Source organism: Cupressus sempervirens, chromosome 1 (assembly GCF_028749045.1).
Source record: "Cupressus sempervirens isolate cs-2001-9-10 chromosome 1, ASM2874904v1, whole genome shotgun sequence".
NCBI classification, from domain to species: domain Eukaryota; kingdom Viridiplantae; phylum Streptophyta; class Pinopsida; order Cupressales; family Cupressaceae; genus Cupressus; species Cupressus sempervirens.
In genome coordinates, this window is record NC_143118.1 from 184,674,855 (window position 1) to 184,699,023 (window position 24,169).

The 24,169-nt window shown below is 34.9% G+C and overlaps 1 protein-coding gene across 7 annotated transcripts in view; it reads left to right on the plus strand.

Moving 5' to 3' along the window:
• Nucleotides 1-15,259, plus strand: part of LOC149576750 (peptidyl-tRNA hydrolase, mitochondrial-like) — a 28,761-nt gene extending 13,502 nt beyond the window's left edge. For 2 of the 7 annotated variants that reach the window (XM_089819586.1, XM_089819592.1), the window contains exons 5-9: nt 2,695-2,745; nt 2,872-2,945; nt 14,332-14,390; nt 14,523-14,599; nt 14,893-15,259. In XM_089819586.1, the coding sequence (XP_089675712.1) occupies nt 2,695-2,745; nt 2,872-2,945; nt 14,332-14,390; nt 14,523-14,599; nt 14,893-15,051 (420 nt within the window). In that variant the 3' untranslated portion in view covers nt 15,052-15,259. Of the gene's footprint in view, nt 1-2,694; nt 2,746-2,871; nt 2,946-14,328; nt 14,391-14,522; nt 14,600-14,892 lie in introns of all 7 variants that reach the window. The other 5 variants (XM_089819575.1, XM_089819581.1, XM_089819607.1 and 2 more) reach the window with 3 other exon arrangements.
• The last annotated feature ends 8,910 nt before the right edge of the window (nt 15,260-24,169 follow it).

The following is a 24,169-nucleotide window of genomic DNA, read 5'->3' on the forward strand; positions in this document are numbered from 1 at the left end:
TTGATGTCTAGACGAAGAGAAATACGAAGATGTAAAATACGAAGATGTAAAATACTAATGTGCAATGTTATTATAAATAATATATAATTTTTTTATATAAACAAAAATACTCATAACTTGATAAACAGAAGTGAAACTATCTCATAATTTGAAAAAAGGAAAATTCCCATAAATGTGTAATTCATTGATTTGTCAAACATTAATGCAAAATGGAAATAGCAATCAATAATCTTCATATTTCTCTTCGTCTAGACATCAAATTGAACATTTGGTTCTTTTAGACCAGAATTAGTTGCAATGCCACTCTCAATTAGTTGCTGCCTCATTGAAAGAGATTTTAGTAGGATGTGCAACATTAGCATACTAATGAGTTAGATCCCAATTCTTCATCACCTGTTCATTGTAATCAAGTTTCATATTTGACAAGACATTCAAGTTGGACATTGGGGTGCACATAGACTAAGTCCTTAGCTTTTCTCAATTGGTTGTTCTTAACTGAGCGGATAAAATATTATGTGCTCCAAGTCCACTTAGTTGAAGAAGAATTTTCAACTTAGTGAAATTGCATTTGCGTATGCATTCAATACAACATATACAATTATAAAACATAAATTATAATATAAAACATAAATTATAATATCTAGCAACCAAATGTTTTTGAGAATGTTAAAAATTAATTTTTTTGTGTTGAGGTAGAATATTTATTGCAAGAGGCTTCATTTCAATATATCTTTGGCTGTGTATGTTCCACCATTCATGAGCGTCTTTCTTGTTTTTGTCCTAGAGAGCACAAACATCATGGTTCCTTAAGGGTATAAGTGACCAAACTCATTGAAGACAGCAGTTTGTATGTCAAAATTTGAAAAGATTCTTCTAACGGTTTTGTATCCAACAGCGACCTTTTCATCTATATATGGTGCTACCCTCCTCAGCAAGGAATGTATCAGTTGTGTAATATTTTTGAGACCATGCAAATATTAGGAGATGTGAGGGTGTGGTCATCTTGTTTTAATGGTCATAATGATTTTTGCACTTGTTTGAAAATGCTTCCATAAAGTCTATTTCTTTGTGTTACAGTATGGTTCTCTTAGTTTTTTCTTAAACCATGAAGCACATCCCATCATAAATTTCACTAAAACATGACCAATTTGTATTAACATACCTAATTATAGTTATGACGAGCTCAATAAAATTCAAAATATATCCTACATGAGCCCACCACTTATCATCCAGGGTCAATACTTTTAAGTTTTTGGATTCTATCTTTGATTGTCTTCATACACTTAAGTTGTGATGGCCGTCTTGTTCAATGCCTTTCACACCTTCACAAGTATTTGAAAAATAGTTGTGTGATTTGAATCAAGCCTCAACAATTTAACATAGTGTAAATGTTAGAAAGGCTAGGGTTGCCGTTGTGCCAAAAGATTGACTTGTCAATGCCCGATACAACCAATAGTCTTATAGAACCACAGGAGGCCGTTAAGCCATGTTGCGAATCCTATGAGGGATGCTGACCCATTGCCAACAATCGCCCTCCCAGCGTCACTCACCGTGGCTTGTGAGATTTGAACTTGTGACCAAGCTCTGGTACTGATTGTTAGAAAGGCCAGGGTTGCCATTGCTCCAAAAGATCGACTTGTCAATGCCCAATACAACCAATAGTCTTATAGAACCACATGAGGCAGTTAAGCCATGACACGAATCTTGCGAGGGATGGTGGCCCACTGCCAACAGTAAAAAGTAAAACAAATAAAAAATAAAAAATCTAGGTGCTATCATTTTCAAAAAAATATTAAAAAAAATAAAATTACCTTCAACAAATTCAAGTTGGAGATGGCCTTGAAGATAGCTTGTCACATGATGTTTTGTTTCAAAACATTGAAATCTCCTGAACTCTGTGTAGATTTCTTTGATCCACTTGATCTCTATCTCAATCTTTTGCAATATCAAGTTGAGGGATTGGACGGCATATTTTGTCCAAAACATATGCCCGTATATCAAGAATGACTGCTGAGCAAATTCAAGAAAATATTATTTATTCTTTTGAGGTAAACTTGTCATTTACTTTCTGGTTCCTCATTACAATTCACAGTAGAATCAATGTGTGGCAATCTTCCAATTCGCAGAGCAGATATAGAGAGTAGAAGTTGAGGACAAACCCCAATGCAAGAGCATGTGCAACTTTCCTTTATTGGAAAAGGGCAGCAAACAAGTTCTGTAGAACAAGGAGGATTCAGAGCAGCAGTCAGCATGTCAGTTGCAGAAAATAAGTGGAAAAACCATGTGAGTTTAATACCAAATTTTAAGGATAACTTTAAAGTCGAGCATGGTGCAATATTTGATTGGCAATGCCCACAGAATCTCCTGCCAAACATCAGAAAAGGTGCAGATTTCTATGCCAACATTGAAAGGTCAAGTTAGGGTGAATATACTTACGGACAAAAACTCAGTTTGCTGATTTTTTTCAGTATATAATTGAAGTCATTGAACACTAACCTTGTTGGCATTCAAAGATTCATTTCCTTAACACATTATTAAAGAAGAAAAAAATTCGCATCTTTTATATGTGTAAATGTCTGGTAAGTGTCTTATTGAGGCTTCTAGATTTTTATAAGAGTGTATTTTGAATGGATGCCCATCTCTAGTTGAAATTTGTCCTGATCTATCATTTGAATATCTGTTTTTATTTCTAAGGTTGGCCCACTTGCAGCATATCATCGAATACCTCTTCACAATGTGCTTCTGGTATCTGTCTATTATTTTTTACCTTGAAAGTAAATTTCTAAGATCAAGCATTGTTGTATTTAAGTTGTGGAAATGCTTGATTCTTAATTAGTCACGTAATAACTTTTGAATTTCTATGATTTCCAGATGTTTGATGATATGAGCTTACCATGTGGTGTTTTACGCCTTTGTTCACGCGGGGGTCATGGATGTCATAATGGGTAATACTTAAAAGGGAGAATTCATTTTTTTACTCTGTTCCCACCCTTTCTTTTGAGTGAATTTTGTTGGTTTTTAAAAGCTGATTAGTTTCTAACGTTCTATTGTTAGAAATTTGAAATTCTTATACTAGATTTTGAGTTACATCTTACATTCTAACTTAAAATCTTAGCAGAAATTTTTAACATGGGGAACCTTTGAAAGTGTTTTAAAACATTTAATGGAATTTGCTTATTGGGCATGCTCCTTGTCTATTCTCATTCAATTGGAATTTGTTTTTGAAAAATATACAATAAATACTAGGTTGCATGGGCATGCGTACCCACACTCTTGGGACACGTACACTACCCACGTACCTAAGTACTGGGTACATGTACCCAAAGCATTGGGTTCTCAGTGCAAGGCATCATAGCTAAGGAACTTGATTAAGATTTGTGATTTTTGTTTCAGGTTTTTGTTTGTGTGCCAGCTTGTTGTTTATCAAGCTTAATTCAATACATAATCAGTTTGAAACTTTGATATGATAAACAGTAAGCTTTATCATTGTTTAAGTCAGAAGTTTATCATTTACAATGTCATTGTTATATGATTTATGATCTTCTTGTTCATGTTTAAAGTCTGCCTTCTCTGTTATGCATCCAAACATTTATCATTTATTATTATTACAAAAATACCGCAAATTTGCAACTGAAAACAATACATTACATCTGCAAACTTTATCACTGTTCTTGTTTTGAAAAACTATTGTCATGACTCATATTTTCAGATTTTCTATAAATATTAAATTATATTAAAAAAGCTTGACATGCCCAAGTACCCCATTCCCTAATTTGAAAAATAGCCAGACCAGTACCAGTACCGGTACCTGAAGTACCCAAGTACCCCCGTTCCCATGCAACCTTGAATAAATATAATTTGAGACAAAAGGAGCTGAATCATGTTTCGAAAGGATACTCCATCATTATTTCACCAACATAAATCTTATCCCTTAAATAAAGAACTATGACTCTCTTACTTTTTGTTGAAGAAATCAGTGGGTTTGTGCTTGACACTGAGTTGTTTAAGCGCTGTCAATAAGCTAGACCGAAAACATAACAAAATATATAATAAGCACATGAAATTCCTTTAGAGAAACCCAATACAGGAAAATTGTAGAAGAATAATGCCTTTACCTTCTCTTGTCACTATTTCTTTTGCAAATATTACAAGCTATTGTAGATGGTTGGTAAGAGTGATACAAACTACAATGTCAAAATGGTGGTGAAGGGCTACTTTTGAGGAGAGTCACTTTTGGTAATTTTCTTCTTGTTGCTAATTTAATCTCCATTAGATTCCTATTATGTAAGGTTCCTTCATATTTGTGGACTTTCACTCAATTTTCATGATGTGATATGTTGGTTATCACAAAGGGACTTATGCTATTCATTTGATGGACATCAACTGCTTTGACAACTTGAATCATTTCCAACCAAATAAACTGCAAAGGAGAAAGGGTTTAGGATTCCTATCTAATTCTAAGAATGTAGGATAATGTTGATGAGGGGGTGAGCCTCTAACTAGTCATTGCTTCGTCCTGTAAACTAGGCATAGGAGAGTGCTATCTTCTATAGATGAGAGAATGGTTTTCACTTTGTCAATATTCATCCAAATATCCTATGAAGGCACAATCTAAATGAACACCTCCAATAGAAGTTAAACACTTGCAATTTAGGCCCAAAACCTTGCATTGTTACTTACAATTAACAAGTACCAAAAGGTATGGACACTAGCTTCACCATTAATCACCATTCTACAATATCTTCCATCCATCTACTTCTACTCAACATGAAATAAAATCCCCATCTAAGTGAGAGATGTAAAGAACCATGCAATACTCCGAAACGATCATGTATATCCACCATGCATGTGCAACAATGAATAGAGATCAATTTTGGTAGTACTTTGGCAACATTTCTTCAACATAAATCCTTTGCAAATGATGTGAGCAAGCCTTTATATAGGGGCTCAATTACAATGAATGACCAAGATTAATTTGAAATTGAGGGCCAAGATTAAACCACATAAGCCCTAATTAGGGTTTCCATAACCATGGCTAAAAATATTAAATGCCCACCCAATTACAATTAAGCACCACCATGTGGGTAGTAAAAGAATTACATTGCTTTCCAAGGACCAATGGAAAAATAGAATAAGCATAACAACTAGATAAGGTGCACCAATGAATGGGCCGATGAAGAATTTACAATATTTTGTGGGCCAATGAGAAGAGAGGTTTGGTAGAAGCTTGTAGAAGAAGATGACTTATAGATAAATCTATCATTTAATGGACCAATAAGATGATGCTGTTTGTATTTACACCAAGTCATCTCTAAGAATATTCTTTTTTCTACCCCCTTTCTTTCTTGGCAGATTCAAACGAACCTAGACACATTATGGTGAAGCTCTTTCACTAGGACCCTTGGTGCATCCTCATTGGTTGAGAAAATGGTTGCCACCTCAACATGCTCACCCGATAACCTTGATAAATACCCTTTGTCATCTTCATAAACTTCTACTCTTGGAAATCGTCTCATTTAGCTTGGTCTTGCATTCTTGACTGCTTGGTGTATAGACCTTTGAAATCTTATATCTCTTGGAATCCTAAAATTTTGGCTTCCTATATTTTTGGCCTCCCAAAATTTTTTTAGGTTCGTATTATTTCGTGTTTTGGAAATTTTGACTTTCTTCTATATGTCCAAAAAAACCTCAAGAGGTATGACCATCAATCTCAGCCGACTTGGTTAGAGGCGAAAACTAAAAATTAATCAATTTATCAATTAAAATCGCCTCCTTTTATTATTAAAATCACAACTCCATCATATAAAAGTCACACACCATCGTTCTTTAGCCTTCTAGGCAAACCACGCATTTGGATAAATTCAATGCCACAATGGATTAATTAATTAATTCATATTTAAAATCAATCCATATTTTGCAAAATCGAGGTAAATTTAATCTCATCTCAATTTAAAACCCATTTTCATTTTGCAAACTAGAGTTAAATTGAATCTCATCTCAAATTAAAATTAATCTTCATTTTGCAAAATCGAGGTAAATTGAGTCTTATCTTAATTTGAAATCAATTTCCATCCTAGTTAATACCATTAAAATTAATCTCCCCTTGCTTTATACTATTAAATTTTTAATCAAAAGCTCAATGCAAGCTTTAATTACATTAAATGATTTTCTAATGGAAAATTCAAACTCACCAATTATGCTCAAATTGATCTCTTTGGTTAATTCATTTCATCGACACATGGGGAGTTGGAATCCACTTCTTGATGTGGCAAACTTGTCACTTGAGAAGGTGGAGTCCACTCATTTATGTGGCAAACCGCCAAAAAAGGTGGAATACACTCCTTTATGTGGCAAATCGCCAGAAAAGAAGGTGGAATCCACTCCCCTATGTGGATTACTAGAAAAGATGATGGAATCCACCTCTCTATGCATCAACACAAAGAGGGAAACGTAATTCTAATTTTATCAATAATATTTTTTTTGTTTCTCTTTTTAGGCGATTTACTTAGGCAAATTTATACATCTTTCATTCATTTTTTAAATTTCATTTCTCATTTCTAGACTTAGCCAAATTTGATCAATTTTTTCCATTTTGACCCTTAGCTAAATTTCCTCTATGAAATCCCAATTCTGATACAATCAAATATTGCCATTTTTGCTCAATTTTCACACTTTGGGGAGGCCTTTCCAAAACCTAAATTGTTGCCAAACTCGCTCTACCACCTAAACCTATCAGGAGAAAGAGGGGTCCTCATTTGTAATGGGGTGATGGTATTAAAACCTCACAATAGGTAGCTTGCCAATTTTGTTCTGAAGGTTGTGGAACATTTAGTTTGCAACTTGACATGGTCACTGTAGGGTCTAAAATAGTCACTCATGATATGGTACCAGAAGTTTGATGCCTTTACATTGAGTTTAGGTTTTGTTAGGAGCAAGAAGGATCATTGTGTTTATGTTAAAACTATTGATGGTCAAATTCTAATCATTGTCTTATGTGTGGGTGACATGTTTATTAGTAACAATGTGATGATTAGGAAGCTCAGTACTCAACTTTTTGGCTTATTTGATATTAATTAGCTTGGTGTTGCAAAATACATTCTTAGTATGGAAATTAGTTGGAATTGGGTATGCAAAAAGCTTTGGTTAAGTTAGAGTAAGTATGTAGATATCATTTTGCAATGGTTTAGAATGCATTACTGTAAACCAGTGAGTTTTTCATTTCTTGTTGGTGCCAATTTTTCTTTAAATATATTGTTTACCGACAACATATACATCCCAAATGAGATGATATTTTTGCGGTTATGTCTAACATGCTTTATGATATTGCTATTGGTAGCTTGGTTTGCATAAGACATGATATTGCCCATGCAGTGGTAGTTTCGAGTAGATTTATGTCTTTTCTTGATAAGGAGCATCAAAACTATGTTAAAGGTTTTAGACATTCACGAGGGACCTTTGGTTACTATTTGTGTTATCATGGTACTAATGACATGGATATGATATTGGATGCACAACACTTTGTGGATCTAGATTGGGTAAGTCATTAGATTAGGCACAAGTCTACTAGTGGTTTTGTGTTCTCTCTATTTGGTGAAATAGTGAGTTAGATGAGTAAAAGTAGCTTACAATTGCATTGTGCATCATTGAACTAGGGGATTGGGTGCTATAAATGCCTTTAAGGAGGTGGTGTGGTTACAAAAAGTATGCATAAATATTGGTTTTGATCGCAGGGATGGTTAGAATCAAATGTGATAGTCAAAGTGCTGTTTGTGTGGCCAAGAATCCCATGCACCATGCTTACACTAAGCATGTTGATGTTCAAAATCAATTTATGGATGAGATGATAGAGAATGGTAAGATTTTCTTGCAAAAGGTTGACTCTTAGGATCATAGTTCCATGACTTAGACTCGGCTATGACTCAACAAAATGGAAAAACCCTTGAAATTTAGAGATTTTAATGATTTAAAACTTATTTCATCCACCCATTATTGAATAAAGCTTAAAGACACTATAACATCATCAAATAGAAGATAATTTGATCACATACATATATCCATGACATAAGTACAAATGTAAATTGTAGCTAAAGGAAATAGAAAACACAGATATACAAAATTATAAATGTTGTCAACTGTACACAAAAACTATGACATCAAAAGCTCAAATATTCCCAAACATACGTGTAAACGAAAACAAGTCTATGGCAACAATGAAAAAATATACATAAAAAAATAGGGAAAAAGTAAGTGGTTTTTTAAAATGTTAACTTTGTGGATGATTATTGCTATGCACAGGCCATAGGTCACGATCTTGACGGGTCCTGGCATGATCCTTTGGCTCAGCGAGTCATGTGGGTCATGACCCATGAATTGATGGGTCATGTTGGCAGATGATATAAACTTGCCAAGCATTCCATAACTCATGAACCGCTTGAACTCACATGACTCGACGTGAGTTATGGAACACCGCTCAATATAATGTCATAGATGCACTCACTAAATTAGTGACCACAAATAAGTTCTATTATTGTAGGAAGGCTGTGGTTCTTAGATTTTGTACTTGATATTTTTTATTGTTTCTTTGGATGTCATTGTATTGCATAATATCAAATGAGAGAATGTTAGGATAGTGATATTTAATAGCAATCCTAATGTGCTATTTTGGGCATCTCCAAAACTCATGGAATGGGTTCCTGGACATCCATATTGTTGAGGGATATTATTTTTCTCCTTGTTGTCTTGGAATACTAGTTGTGATGGCATTCATGAAGGGTGTGGAGTTGGTAGTGGTAGTTACAAGATATTTTCATTAGATTTCTGAACTTGAGCACTATAATTCAGTAGTGGTGAATTTGAGGCCCATATGCATGCATGGAGGTGAATTTGGATACCTACCTCGTGATGTGTGCCACTAGGGAGGAGTACAAGTAAAATATATGAAGTTTTCTTTTTGCAATTCATGATTCATTGGGAGTTACATTTACTATTCTGTAAAGATCCTCCTCATTTTGGATGTAGAAGTTTTTGCATTCTACCATGGTTTGATGGTACATTTTTTCTTGGGAAACCATTTGTTCCCCTGTTTTGCTATAAATTGGAGGCACAAGAGTAGTTTTTGGTATCATTTTTAATAGGTACACAATTTATGTCAAAATTCATCAGATTGGAGGAAGAAAAGTGCTGCTTATGTACTTTGTTGTAGAAGATTAATACATTCTTGAACCTTTCTTTTGACTGTGGAGTCTTTGTTAAATTTGGGTCTTTTCTAGAGAATAAATCTGTACTTTCTTAAGAACAGTTTGCAATGTCTCTTAGCTGAGATTGTTCTTAACACCTTTTACTTTTCCCTTGGTTATAATGTAGATCAGATGCTTATCTGATTTCTTTGCTTATTATAGAGAACCGATGAAGGACAGTCTGAATATTATTGATATCGATGACTGCTGGGAGAGACACAAATGCCTTGTTATTGATTGTATATATAAGCATCCATCATTTTGTATTACAAGTGTCCTTAACTAATCTGAATCGGTAGTCTTAATGCATCGGTCTTCATTGGTTGTAATTAAGACGAGTCACGATTATGAATGGTTGTGACTCCTCCCGTGGCACTAGATAAGCATCCATCATTTTGTATTACAAGTGTCCTTAACTAATCTGAATCCTTAGATAAGCATCCATCATTCAAAATCGTGACTCCTCTTAATTACAACCAATGAAGACCGATGCATTAAGACTACTGATTCAGATTAGTTAAGGACACTTGTAATACAAAATGATGGATGCTTATCTAGTGCCACAGGAGGATTCACAACCATTCATAATTGTGACTCCTCTTAATTACAACCAATGAAGACTGATGCATTAAGACTACCGATTCAGATTTGTTAAGGACACTTGTAATACAAAATGATGGATGCTTATCTATCTATCTATCTATATATATTTGTTTCTTGTCAACATCATATTTATATATATGTTCGTTCATCATTATTCATGATACGAATGCTTCAATCTGATGAAGCTATATTCTTTAACACTCCCTCTTAGAAGAAAGAGGATTGAATGCATAGTTCCTAGTAATGCACCTGAATCAACTATTATCACGATTCATATTCATACTGAATTTGAATGCAGTGATAATCACAATATCAAGATATTCAATACATTCCTGGGTTTTAACCCCAATGTAATCAACCTTGATACATCCGTCATTATGTGTTTCATTTAATAGAAAAACACATAACAATAGGTCAACTATTTTTAAGATCGTCACCTTACAGTAGTGATCTCAACCGCATGAAAGATCGTTACCTTTCTTGCCACAACATATCCACAATATTGCAATATTGATTTTATTAAATATTCAATAATGAATTTACAAAATATTGAATTACATTTTGATCATACCAAGTTTGTTCCTGAAGTATTCAAATTTAAACCTACCAAGAGGTTTAGTAAAGATGTTAGCCTTCTGTTCTTGAGTGCTGATGTATATCAGCTTAATAATATTTCTGTCCACCATATTTCTTATATAATGATAAGGAATCTATGTGTGCTTGGACCTATTATGAAAAATTGGGTTAACTGATAGTTTAATGCAACTTTGATTGTCACAATGAATTATAGTGGAGTCCAATGGTTTTCCAAATAGTCCATATAAGAGTTTCCTTAGCTATACTGCTTCATGTGCTCCTGTGGAGGCTGCCATATACTCTGCTTCCATAGAGCTCTGAGCAACAACTGAGTGTTTTCTGCTGAACCAAGATATCATTGTAGAACCAAGACTAAAACATCCAAATGTACTCTTGCTATCAATAGAATCACCCCAGTTTGAATCAATATACCCTTGAAGTTGTAGCTCAGTTTTCTCATACTTTAGCCCTAGTCCAATTGTTCCTTGAAGATACCTTAGAATATGCTTGGCTACCATTAGATGAATCTTCTTGGGTTCACACATGAAGTGACTTAGCACATTTTTAGCATAGCAGATATCTGGTCAAGTGTTTACTAAGTAAATAAGAGAGCCAACAATTTATTGATAGTGAGTAGGATGTAGTGATTCTAAGTTTGCTGTTTCACTCTTAAGTTTATGAAGATTAGTTTCCATTGGAGTAAATAGTGGCTTACAGTCCATCATCCCAAATCTGGTCAATATATTTGTAGTGTATTTTTCTTGATTTAAGAAGATGCGATTTTCCTTCTGTCGTACTTCTAGACCCAAAAAATAATTTAGAAGACCTAAATCCTTCATATCAAATTCAGCTATGAAATCCTATTTACATTTGGTTATAAGATGATCTGCAACTGTTATCAACAAGTCATCAACATAAAGAACGAGTATCAAAATGTCATTATTAGATATTTTGAAGTATATATTCGAATTAGCTTCGTTCTTTGAGTACCCCAATTTGAGAAGATAGTTGTCTATTCTCAAATACCAAGCCCTGGGAGCTTGCTTTAACCCATAGAGAGATTTCTTTAGTTTACATACGTAATGTTTTTGATCATGTGTAGTGAATTCTTCTGGTTGTTCTATATATACTTCTTCAATGATGCCATTTAAGAAGGCTGTCTTTACATCCATTTGATGTATTTTCCATCCTTTGGATGCAGCAATGGCCATTATCGTTCTTATTGAAGTATAACGTGCAACTGGAGCAAAAGTTTCTTCATAATCAATTCTGGCCTTTTGAGGAAAACCCCTTGCAACAAATCTTGCTTTGTATTTTTCAATGCTTCCGTTAGGTGCGTACTTGATTTTAAACAATCATTTTGAGGATACAAGTGATTTGTCTTTAGGTCTAGGAACAATATCCCAGACATCATTTTTTAGAATAGATTGATATTCCTCTACCATTGCATCTTTCCATGCTTGACATTTCAAGGCTTCCTCTACATTAGTTGGTTCTGTTTTTGTGAGTTCTGTCAATAAAGCAACATAGCATTTTTGATTTCTTGTTTTCTTATTTTCTTTAGAGACACCATCTGGTTCCACATTGTTTTCTTCAATCATTTTCCTTGCCCATAGTGGTAATTTTATGTGGTTTAAAACTTCATCATTCTCAGCATTAGATGTAGGTGTGTCTTTGTCTTTGGAAAGGCTCTCCCTCAGATTTCTAGTTGAATTATCTTCTATAGTGTTCTCCCTCTGATTCTCATTAGTATAATCATCTTTTATAATGAACTCCCTTTGATTTTCAACTTCTTCGTCTTCTTTGTTTAAAGATGTTTTAAAAGCAATCGCTTCATCAAATTGAACATCCCTGCTGATTTCAACAGACTTTTGTCCTAGAATATGTACTCTGTATCCCTTAGTTGTTTCATTGTAGCTAACGGATATTCCTTTCTTTTCGGAAGGTTCAAGTTTAGACCTTTTCTCTTTGGGAATGTGAATTTAGACTGGACAACCAAAAATTCTTAGATGACTAAGATCTAATTTGATTCCTGTGAAGGCTTCTTCAAGAGTTATATTTTCTAATGTTACATGAGGGCTTTTGTTTTGAATGTAAACTGCTGTTCCCATGGTATAGTTAGGCCTCTTAGAGCAATTAGAGTAAGTTCTTCGTCATCTGCATTGTTTCCAATAGTGGCAAGTTGGTCTCTTATCTCAAAGATTCTTAAAAAATAATTTGTAATTGACTCTCCTTTGTTTATTTTTATATTTAGGAGTTGATGTTTTAATGTCAGTATTGTGCTTGCATTGTTTATTTCAAATGTATCTTTTATAGTTTTAAACACTTCATACGCTGTTTTCAATCTTGCTATGGAAGGAAGTATGTGATCCCTTACAGCATCAATTATGATCTTCTTAGCTTTATTGTTTCGTCTTTTCCTAGTTGTTTTTTCTAATCCTTCTTTAGGCATCTTAATGTCTTTTTCTATAAAAACTCTAATTTGAGTTCTTCAAGTAAGGATATAATTTGAATTTTCCATGAGGAGAAGTTTGCAGTCCCTTCCAATCAATCTTCTACTTTGATTCCGTTAACCATTTTGATTTGAGTAGAGCTTGATTTTTATAAGGCAGAGAACAATTCTGAATTCCGATTTTTTTCTTCTAGTTAAGCTCTAATACATTGTTAAATTTGGATTTTTTATAGAGAATAAATCTGTACTTCTTAAGAACAGTTTGCAATGTCTCTTATCTGAGATTGTTCTTAACACCTTTTACTTTTCCCTTGGTTATAATGTAGATCAGATGCTTATCTGATTTCTTTGCTTATTATAGAGAACCGATGAAGGACAGAGTGAATATTATTAATATCGATGACTGCTGGGAGAGATACAGATGCCTTGTTATTGATTGTATTCTCTCACAGCCATCGGAGATATAAATATACCACAGGGAGTCACGATTATAAATGGTTGTGACTCCTCCTGTGGCACTTGCCATGGGGAGTCGCACCCATTCATAATCGTGGCTCCTCTTCATTACAACCAATGAAGACCGATGCATTAAGACTGCCGATTGAAGTTAGTTAAAGACACTTGTAATACAAAATGATGGATGCTTCTCTCTCTCTCTCTATATATATATATATATATATATATATATATATGTTTCTTGTCAACATCATATTTATATATATGTTTGTTCATCATTATTCATGATACGCATACTTCAATCCGAAGAAGCTATATTCTTAACAGTTTTTTCCTGAAAAGAGTTTCTCCATGTATATTTGGTGTTATTTGTTGCAAATTTATGATGTGCTGATTTTCTTATTGATAGTTTACACACATAATTATTTATGTGTAATCCAATGTTGCATAACTAAAATTCAGATTTGCATCACTTTGGGAAAGTTTTGAGCTTTGTTCATCTTGATTAACAACACTTTTCTGCCTTACTCGAGCAAAACTACCACATGCATTGGGACACAATTTCTATGTCAAAAATGTGACCACAATATTACATAGAACACATACCACTATGATGTTTCAAACACATGATACATATAGAGCAACCATGATGCAAATGAAACTGTTCTGACATATATGTAAAGACAAACCTGATGTATTTGTTTGTACTTCGCACTGAACTGTGTACTCCGGTGTTGCTGGCATATGTCATTTTGGGAGCCATTGGAGTGTTTCAAGTTGCCTTAATCATATTCACCATTAGGTGAGATTAGGGCTCTAGTTGAACTAAACTTAACTTACTTCATGATCACATTCAGATCAGCTTCAAGCTACCTACCTTTTGAATAAATGGGCTTAGGCATTTTTGAGATTTTTATGTGGGATGCCTTGTTGTTCTCTGAAACTAATCTATCTTTTACAGATCCAGCAAAGACCTCCTTTGTTAACATATTCTTTTTATGTCAGCAGGGTAAGAAGTGTGATGAAAGGTTTTAAACAGAATCAGAATTTCGCTCGTTTACGTATTGGTTAGCTTCTCTTTCTTTGCATCTCACTAATTAGTTAATTATGATAAATCATTGAGCAAACCTTGTCTGTTTCAGATTAACTAAAATGAAAAACCTTAGGTAACTGATGGACATCTGAACTTGCTTGGTCAGGCATTGGTAAACCTCCTCGAACTGTTGATCCCAAGGCTTATGTACTGGAAGTGTTCAATTTAAGTGCTCGTGAAATGGTGTGCGCTCATGGTTATCTATTACAATTTTGATACTTTCTCTTTTGCAGTTGTTAACTAATTATTATTTACTACTCACTTCTTCTATTCAAGTTTATAATGAGAATGTGTAAAAAAGATTTATGATCGGAGTTGAAGAAATGCTTTAGTCATAAATTTTTGATGGCGTCTGATTATAACAACAATACATCAATTATTGGTTCAAGCTTAATCACATTTTACTTGTGCTGTGAACTTGTCCATAACTAGTGGAAAAAACTTATGCAAATTTATTTTGATCACATCTTTAACAGGTTAATAGTGCCTTGAAAGAAGGGGTTGAAGCCGTGAAGCTTCTCACATCTGAAGGATTTTTTGAAAGGGTTAACCGCTTTAACATAATGCAGAAGTATAAGTACCAGAAGTTTGATTTCTTGGATATTGGTAAAATTCATGACAGTAGTGGAGGGTAAATGGATTCTTGAAAAGTCTCTAGTTTCCAAAATCCATGATGTAAATTTTGGCAAATCCAAATTGGATTAAAAATTGGCCTTTTTTAACATATAGAAGTTGTGTGGGAACAATTATTATGTAAATGTTACAATGTGCTTTTCCTACACTTTCTAGTAGCTCTATGTATATCATCCTTTATTAATATCAATGATCTTCAAAAAAGCACAACATTTGGCTTCTCTTTATGCACATATAAAACTTAGCAACTAGTGTATGCTCATTTGAAAAATGGTTGACATTTAAATTTGCCCAGTACTTGGAGGTTTCCAAAGGTTAGTAGTTCTTAAAAATATTAAGCTCTTCCAACATGGTTTTCTGTGAAAATGATTCTTTTATTATACCAAATGGTGGAAAGCATACAACATGCACAAATATTAAAGAGAGTTTTTATTTGTTTTTTTTGATCGGTATAAGGCCAAAGCCGTATAGTATTATATTAAAAAGGAGAATACAAAATCTTCGTTCAAACGAGCACTAGCAGGAAAGAACGAAGAAGAAAATCTCTAGTCTCACCCAGGGCAAAAGCACTATACATGTATACAAAAGTAAAAGGGGAAAACCCCAGTATCAGATCTTTTTGAAGGGAATGCCCCTTCTTTATGAATTGAAACCTTCCAACTAAGGTATTTTATCTCAATTTTGTTAATTATACATGTGCCCTTAATACAATTATAGTCTAAGAAAGGCATTCCTTCCTTTACATCTTTCTTTAAAAATTGAAGCGATCCCTTGCTTGGGGAGTTTTAAATCTCTTGGGTCTTGCCATGGTTAAGGTGAGCTCTTCTTCATTTTGGTTTTGCATATTGGTTTTCGGGTTCCTTCTTTAGTCTCTGCATAAGCTTCATACTAATTGAGAATGTTAGTTTTGAAAAACTAATTAAATGATCAAATGACTAAGCCTCTTTTTTGAGATAATTTTTGAAAGTTTTCATTCTAAAAGAGAATGGCTTTTTATTTAGAACATTTTATCTTTGGTTGATATGGAGATCTTTCAATTATACATGTTAAGAAACCTTGACAATTAATACTAATTATCAATTGGCGAAGATTTGAACTTTTAGGTATCTAGTTTAAAAGGACTAGTTAGAAGAATTTCCCTTTAAGAAAATGGATAAGAGCAAAAGGAGACGATAAATTGGTAATGAGACCGAATCCAAAAACTTGTTGTTTTGGCTAGATGTTTAGGTTAAGAGGGCCAAAAATGTTGATTGTCTACCTCTTTTTTATAAAAGGGATCTCACATCTTTAGAGGTGTTAAAATTGATTTTAAAATCGGTTTTGAACGGAAGTAGAGAGTATGTTTGTTGATAGTATTAAGTGATATGAACCAAATTATAATTTTTGAAGCTAATTTGCATTTGCATCCAATGCTTGAATGTTCAATTATTTTCCATTCTAATAGTGGAAGGGGAGTTTAATTGTAGACCAAAGTTAACCAATGTATTTATTTTGAAAATGTAAAGTTTATTAATGATTTGGATATCATGACAAGTCTTATCTAGGATTTGAGAGGGCATAAATTAGTTCTACAGGTCTTGGATTTAAATAATTGCGACTGATCTTCCATTATCAAAATTTCCCTTTGTTGTGTTTGTGGGAAGTGTCCATATTCATGGCTCTTTGTGGAGAGAATTATATTTTATGCTATTTAGTCATTATCAACATCGACTGTTATGTCCATTTAACCATCTAATTGATTTGGTTTTGCTGGTTAAAACAAAGGATTTGTTGGAAAACAGGGGAGAGTCAAAAGATTGAATATACCAACAGAGAGTCTTGAAAAATTGTTCTTTGGTTTTTTGGAAGGATTTCCATATAGTATCATAAATATTTTTCTAAGTCGAATTCGTCCCCAGTTGCCCGGATTCGGGTCCAAGTCCGCACGGGTCTAGATTCGCTGTGGGTCTGGGCAAGGTCCTTAGTTTGGGATGTTGGTTCGCCTTATTGGAGTGAACTCACAACGAACCCACTGCGAACCTGAGAGCATAGTTGGAAAACTCACCAAAGGCAAAAACTTGCCAAGCTCCCAAAAGTTTAATTGGGAAAAACTCGGCGATTTTTTTAAAAAACTCGAGAACCTAAAAAACCACTGAAATTTAATTAAAAATACATTTATTTTGCAAAATTTAATGAGAAGATGCATCTAATAAGTTAATTAAAGACAATACAAAAGAAACAAGCATTGTTTAGATATATATAAATGCATAGTGCATACAAAATTGCATTCTCATGCGGAATGCTCATGGTAGGAAGCAAAATAGTAAATGGTTTCAATCTGTAAAACTAGAAGTAAATACTAAAAGTCTAAATACATCAATGATCAATACAATCACATCTTCCTCTTTCCACTTGCACTAGCAGGAAAGTGAGGGGGTCTAGTCCTAGAAGAAGTGACCCGCACTGGGATAGGGCGTGAGCTGCGTGGTTGTGAACTCTGTGGCTGTGCCCCCTCGCTCGACTGGCTCGGGGTCCTGGAAGAGGATGCATCTCCTCCTAATGGTAATGCCTCATCCTTTGAGCCTGAATCATCATCCTCCTCGTCCTCATCCTCAATGTCATCCATTGTGAACTGATAATCAGTTTCAAAATCCCCCTCCATGGCCTGCCTCTCCAAATCAGCGATCTCATCCGGTGTAAACAATGGACTTGGCTCCTGTGCTGTCCAATTAGAATAAGGATCTATCTCATCTAGATCAAGTGGACCAGGTAGTTCTAAGATTTGTGCCTTTTTTATGCGCAACTTAAGATTATAGTGCACATAAACAAGGTCATTAAGCCGTTTTTGAGTCATTTTGTTTCTTTTCTTTGTGTGGATGGACTCAAATAAGCTCCAATTGCGCTCACAATGGGATGAGCTACAAGGTTGGGATAGGACTCTGAGAGAAAATTTCTTTAAATTGGGGGTATTGCCACCCCAACTTGCCCACCAAGAATCTGCAAAACAAAATATAAAAAGTTATAAAGCAATAAAAAAAGATAATCAGAAGCACAACTTATCAATTAGCAAAAGTTTTAAAGTTTGACGCTTTACTTGGTGCTTGAGTAGATCTTGCTCTCTTTGCTAGCATAGAAGAGAACAAAGGACCCCTCGATTCCACAAAGATTTGTTGTTCGGTCACAATAAGGTCTCTCTCCGCTTCACTGGATATCATTCTCTCAATTCATTTAGAGAGACCTTCCATGACCTCTCCATTAGGATCTGAGTAGGGATCATCAGCCCTAAAACAAATAGAAAATGATATCAAGTCTTACTACACAACCTTAAAAAATAGAGTAAAATAAAGTCATAGTAAAATCCCAACTTCAAGGACAATCATAGTACCTAAATTTGGGGTTGAGGAAGTAGCCTGCTACATGAATGGGTTGGTGGAGCATATTGTTCCACCTCCTATCAATTATTTCCCAAATGGGGTCAAATCTAAGACTGTCCCCATGATAGTAACTTCTAACAGCCTCTTTCGCCCTATCCATGGCCTCATAAAGACCTCCCATTGGGGATTGTTGCCCATCACATATGCGCAAGACTAGAACCAGGGGCAGAGACATCTACATTTGAAATTGAAAAATACAAATTAGTTAATAACATAGTAAGTTATGAAATAATAATGAAACTTGAATAAACTAAAAATATAATGTTTTGATTCTTGAAGTTAAAGTTACCTCCACAATCTCCGTAGCCTTTGCAAAAAAACTATCATCAAAGACTATCCGTGCCACAGCCTCTCCTTTGGGCTTCTTTGAATAAGGTGAAGCAACCCAATTAGCACACACAAACATTTGTTTCAAAGCCAATATGTGGTCAAGAATACTTTGCAACGTCAGGAAGACCATTGCAAACCTTGTCATAGCAGGTCTCATCAAATCTTTGCCTTTAGTGGCCTTTCTCATCAAACTGAGAACCCATGGGTGATTATAGATATATTTGGTGACTCGCCTAGCATCTTCCACAATTGGACTCACCCAATCAAGTTTTCCTATGTCCTCCAAAAGAAGGTCAAGGACATGTGCTGCACAAGGTGACCAAAAAAGTGTGGGATACCTCTCTTGGAGGATTCTACCTAAAAGATTAGCAAAAAATCAATAATTAGTTACAAACTTTCCATATTTAGTATTTACAAATTACATCAAATCTAAATTGAATAATACCATAGCATTACATTCATGATTCATATTGATTCGAACATAAAAAATTAAATTTACCTGCTGCCACATATGCTGCTACATTATCTGTGATTATTTGCACCACATTCTCTATTCCCACCTCCATGACAACATTCTCCAACATTAAAGCCAATGTGGCAGCATTTTTCACTTTGTTGGAGGCGTCAATAGATTTCCAAAACACCACATCATCTTTGCAAGCAACCAAGAAATTAATGATGGTTCTACTTCTTCCATCTGTCCACCCATCAGATAAAATGGTGCAGCCATACTTCTTCCACTCTTTCTTTTGGTCTTCTATCAATACAGTTGCCCTACCAACCACTTTGTCAAGCAACCTACAAAATTTAGGCATAATATTAATTAAAGTGTTAGTAAAAAATAGGAAATAAGTTATAACAATTAAGATTTAAAATATAACAATGAACTAAAGTGAATCACAATTATTTACAATAACTAAATAGTAAAATACTAACCTTCCACTCATATCCTTGCAATTAGGCGGCTTGTACCCTTTGCCCGATATTGTCATTGCATTCACCATATTGACCCAATAGGGACTATTAGCTACATTCATTGGGATATTGTTGAAAAACCAAAAATCAGTTGCTGCAATATCAGTTTGCTCATGCACCTCCTTGAACCATGCAGTGCCCTCTAATGATGGCTGTGCTCCAGCTGTGTTCCTAGGCACAAAATAACCCCCTATCCTTGATGTGGATGGTGATGAAGTAGGAGATGTAGAAGAAGTGGAACCGGTAAAAGAGATATTTTGTTTGCAGATCCGTGGGCCATGAAGAGATCCTAGTATGTTCTCAAGTGCTTCTTCTTCCTCTTGCATATCAAAAGGAGCTCCTTCAGATTCAGCTATGGCTGCCCTCATAGCTAATTTTGTCCTCTCCCTATTCAATTTTTTCTCTTCAGCAGCTGCAAGTAGGGCATTGATGAATCTTTTTTCTTCATTAGTTACCTTGAGACAAGGATTTGAATCATGTTTCTTTATGCCTGCAAGGTGGTATTTGAGGCAGTTTATGCCTCTAGAAATAATTCTCTCACATGGAATGCATATCACTTTCCCAACATCATTTGGAGCTTCATAGGCATACCGCCATGTCTTATCTCTTGCATTTTTAAGCCGAGTGCCTATATATCCAGATGGGCATGGTGTTTGTGGCCACTCTTCTTGCGGGTTTGTCATGTTTTCTTAATGCTTGTCCGCTGCCCTACACATAAATAATTAAATTTATAGAAAAATGAATAAACAAAGTTAGAACTTAGAGTTAGAACTTAGAAGGTAGAAGTTTAGAACAACTAGGGTTCCAACTTTCAAATGATTTGAAATCATTTACAAACAACAACAAAAACAATAAAAACTTTGCTTAAAACTATAAAAAGTTTTCAAACAATGATAAGATGAACATACCTGGAAAGAAATTTCTCTTCTAAATCCGGTTAGAATCCTCCAAAATCCACTCCAATCTGCCTTGATTCACTTGCAATCAGCTAAAACCTTCTTTGCTCCACACAAATGAAAGAAACAATGCAAAAAAAATGCATTTTGACCTATTTAGGCGTCACTAGCTGCAGGTTCTCAGAACTGTGAGTTTTTAAATAAAACTCGCTGAGTTTTTGGGTAAAATTCGCCGATTACTCGGCGAGTTTTTGGACACTAGCCGAGCTTTTGAACAGGCAAGTTTTTGGCCCATTTACTCGCCGTCCCAAAATACTCGGTGAGTGTTTAAAACTCGCCGAGTAACCGGTGAGTCTTCCATCTATGCTCGAGAGGACCCGAGGCAATAGGGTCAAAAATGTGAAATAAAACAACTTTAAGGAGTGTTTTATTTTTTATTTTTATGTAACTCTAAAAGGAACCTAATAAAAACATATCACTCATCTAATCTCTTATGTTGAGGGGAGAATAATGATATAGCAGCATATGGGACTAGTGGAACCAATTTGGGTTCCAATGATGAGGATCTAGATATAGTTGCAGTTGGGGATGAAGCCATTGAAGGGCATTTGATACTATGATCATTGATAAACTACTAAACACTTGTCATCTATCATTATGTTTCAAACTTTATTATTTGTTGAACTAGTCTATGTAATGCAATTTCATGTTGCAATTTAGTAATTCAATGTATGATTTTCTTTACAATCATGAAGATAGATTAATGAGTGAGTATTTAGTGTTTATCGTTGACATTTGGCATTGATCAATGATCAAGCAACAATTATTCATACTGTGAAATGACTTTGTTTTGCAACTATGCATGTTTCTCTTGTATGTATGTATATATATACACACACACACACACAATCACAAACCCACCCACGAACCCAAATGGGAAATTTTGTTTTTACCTGAACCACGAATCTGAACCTCAAACTTGAATCCGTCCCTGAACCCAAATTGGCAACTTAGATTTTTTTTAGAGGAAACCCGGGAGAGTCAACATTCCCAGGGGATAATACCTTTATTAACTCTCTCCATGAAGCTATCGAATAATTGGGGTAGTAAATTATCAAGAATCTGCAATAGCCTGTGTTTTAACAATGTTTGAGGGGAATTAACTTATTGATAATGAATGTATCAAAGAGATTCTCAAACAATCTATTTAATACCATTACTAATAGTACTGATTTTAAAGAATTTATGAATTGAGATTTAGAGTGGCAATATTAATTTAACCCCAGAAGTCAATTATTGGTAAGAAATTAAGTTTGTTGTCTTTCACTAGAACTGAACAGGACATAGCTATTAGAATATTCATCCATTTGAATGAGACACCAAATTACTATTCCTTAATATACTATTGCATTAATATCTTTCTTTATACAATATATAATTTCCATGTTCAACCATAGAGCCAGACCCTTGAGAAAATGGACAGGCTAGAAGCAATTTCGATGAAAACCCAAACCCTAGATGTCTGGGAAAAGACAGAGAAGAAAACATAGAACTAGGACAAGAGCCTAAATAAACAAAATGGCAAAACCCAGAGATTGCTAGGGAGTTGTGGTAAAAGGGAAAATAAAAACCTAAGATTGAGCCGAATGATGCCATAAGCAAGATACATAATAGACTATATGACCCAAAAATTAAGAGAAAATTCTTTACTCGGAGTCTTCCTTCATAAAGATAATTCTCCGCCTCGTCAAGATCAAAATCTATTTGTCTAGGCATTAGGACGAATGTAGTCTTAGTCCTGCTAGATTTGGCGAAATTAGGGGTGGTAAATTCCAGTTTACTCAGGTTTGTGAAGTCCACCTCTAGTGCCTTATAGAATCCAAATGCTCTTAGGTAGCTGAAGAGCCATTCCCGGTTCACGTTCTCTCTGATGTTTGTCCATCTTAACAGAAAATGGATACTAGCCTTCATCTTTGGCCATGCATCATCAAAGAGGTTGCGTTCTTTGATGTGTAGGAGAGGGCGCCTAGGAACATTTGCCTCAAGCAATGAACTAGGTGCACAAACCATGTAGTCTTCTGCATACGAGATCTCTAAGGTCGGAGTAATGTTAAGTACCGCTTGTTCCAGGTGCTCCAACCAAGTTTCATCAAATAGAAGCCTACAAAATTGGATAATTTCCACATGTCCTATTTGAGTTCTGCCCATACAAGCTATGAGGGCACCTATGAAAGATTCCCAATTCCGGTGATCGTAGAAATTACTGTTTGCATCAAAATTTGAATCTATGACTAGTGTTTGTTACCATTGAATGATCTTAGTTGAATTCTATTTTCTTTTTTCTTTTCCTTGTTTTTTCAGTTTTTTTGGAAATAAAATAATTGCATAACAAATAGGAAATAAATAGCACTTAAGAAATGTAAACATATGCTGCAAATTTTACCATTATGGAATTTTGGAATAGTACATACTCGAACCAACCAACAAGCTAATATATTAACTTCAAAGAGATCACTGCCAATATACAATACTCTCTTAAACATGGATCAACACCAGCTACAGGGAGATGCTTTGAGAATGATTCAACCCTAAAGAAATTGCTGAAAGGAACTGTTCAATGCCAAAGGGAAGCTATGACGTCCAATGATGAAGAGAAGACCTTTTGCAATCCCCATGTGAGCTGTTGTAATGAAATGCCTGTTGCCAAAATCTAGCCGCCCAGTTGCAAGTGCTATACTCCACTCAAATGATAATGCCAAGATAAATCGACCACCTCCTTTGTCAATCTAAATGCAATGAAATACAACTCAAATCACCAAGAACTGCTAAGATTTGCGTCCTAACAATCCAGATTTGAGGGTTTTGTCTCAAGCCACAAAATTGCCCTTCTAGAGCAATTTCACAATTCAATCCTCAGCCTCATCATTAAGATCAAAATATAATCCCTCACCTCATCAAAATCAAAATCCATTTGTCTAGGCATTAGGATGATTGCAGTTTTAGTCCTGTTGGATTTGATGAAATTAGGGGCGGTAAATTCCATTTTACTAAGGTCTGTGAAGTCCACCTCCGGTGCCTCATAGAATCCAAATGCTCTTAGGTAGTTGAAGAGCCATTCCTGATTTACGTTCTCTATGATGTTTGTCCATCTTAATAGAAATTGACTACTAGCCTTCATCTTTGGCCATGCATCGTCGAAGAGGTTGCGTTCTCTACTGTGTTGGAGAGGGCGCCTAGGAACATTTTCCTCAAGCAATGAACCAGGGGCACAAATCATGTAGTCTTCAACATACGAGATCTCTAAGGTCGGAGTAATTTTAAGTACTACTTGTTCCAAGCCTTCCAACCAAGTTTCATCAAATAGAAGCCTACAAAATTGGATAATTTCCACATGTCCTATTTGAGCTTTGCCCATACAAGCTATGAGGGCACCTATGAAAGATTCCCAATTCTAGTGATCATAGAAATTACCGTTTGTTTCAAAATCTGAATCTATGACTAGTGTT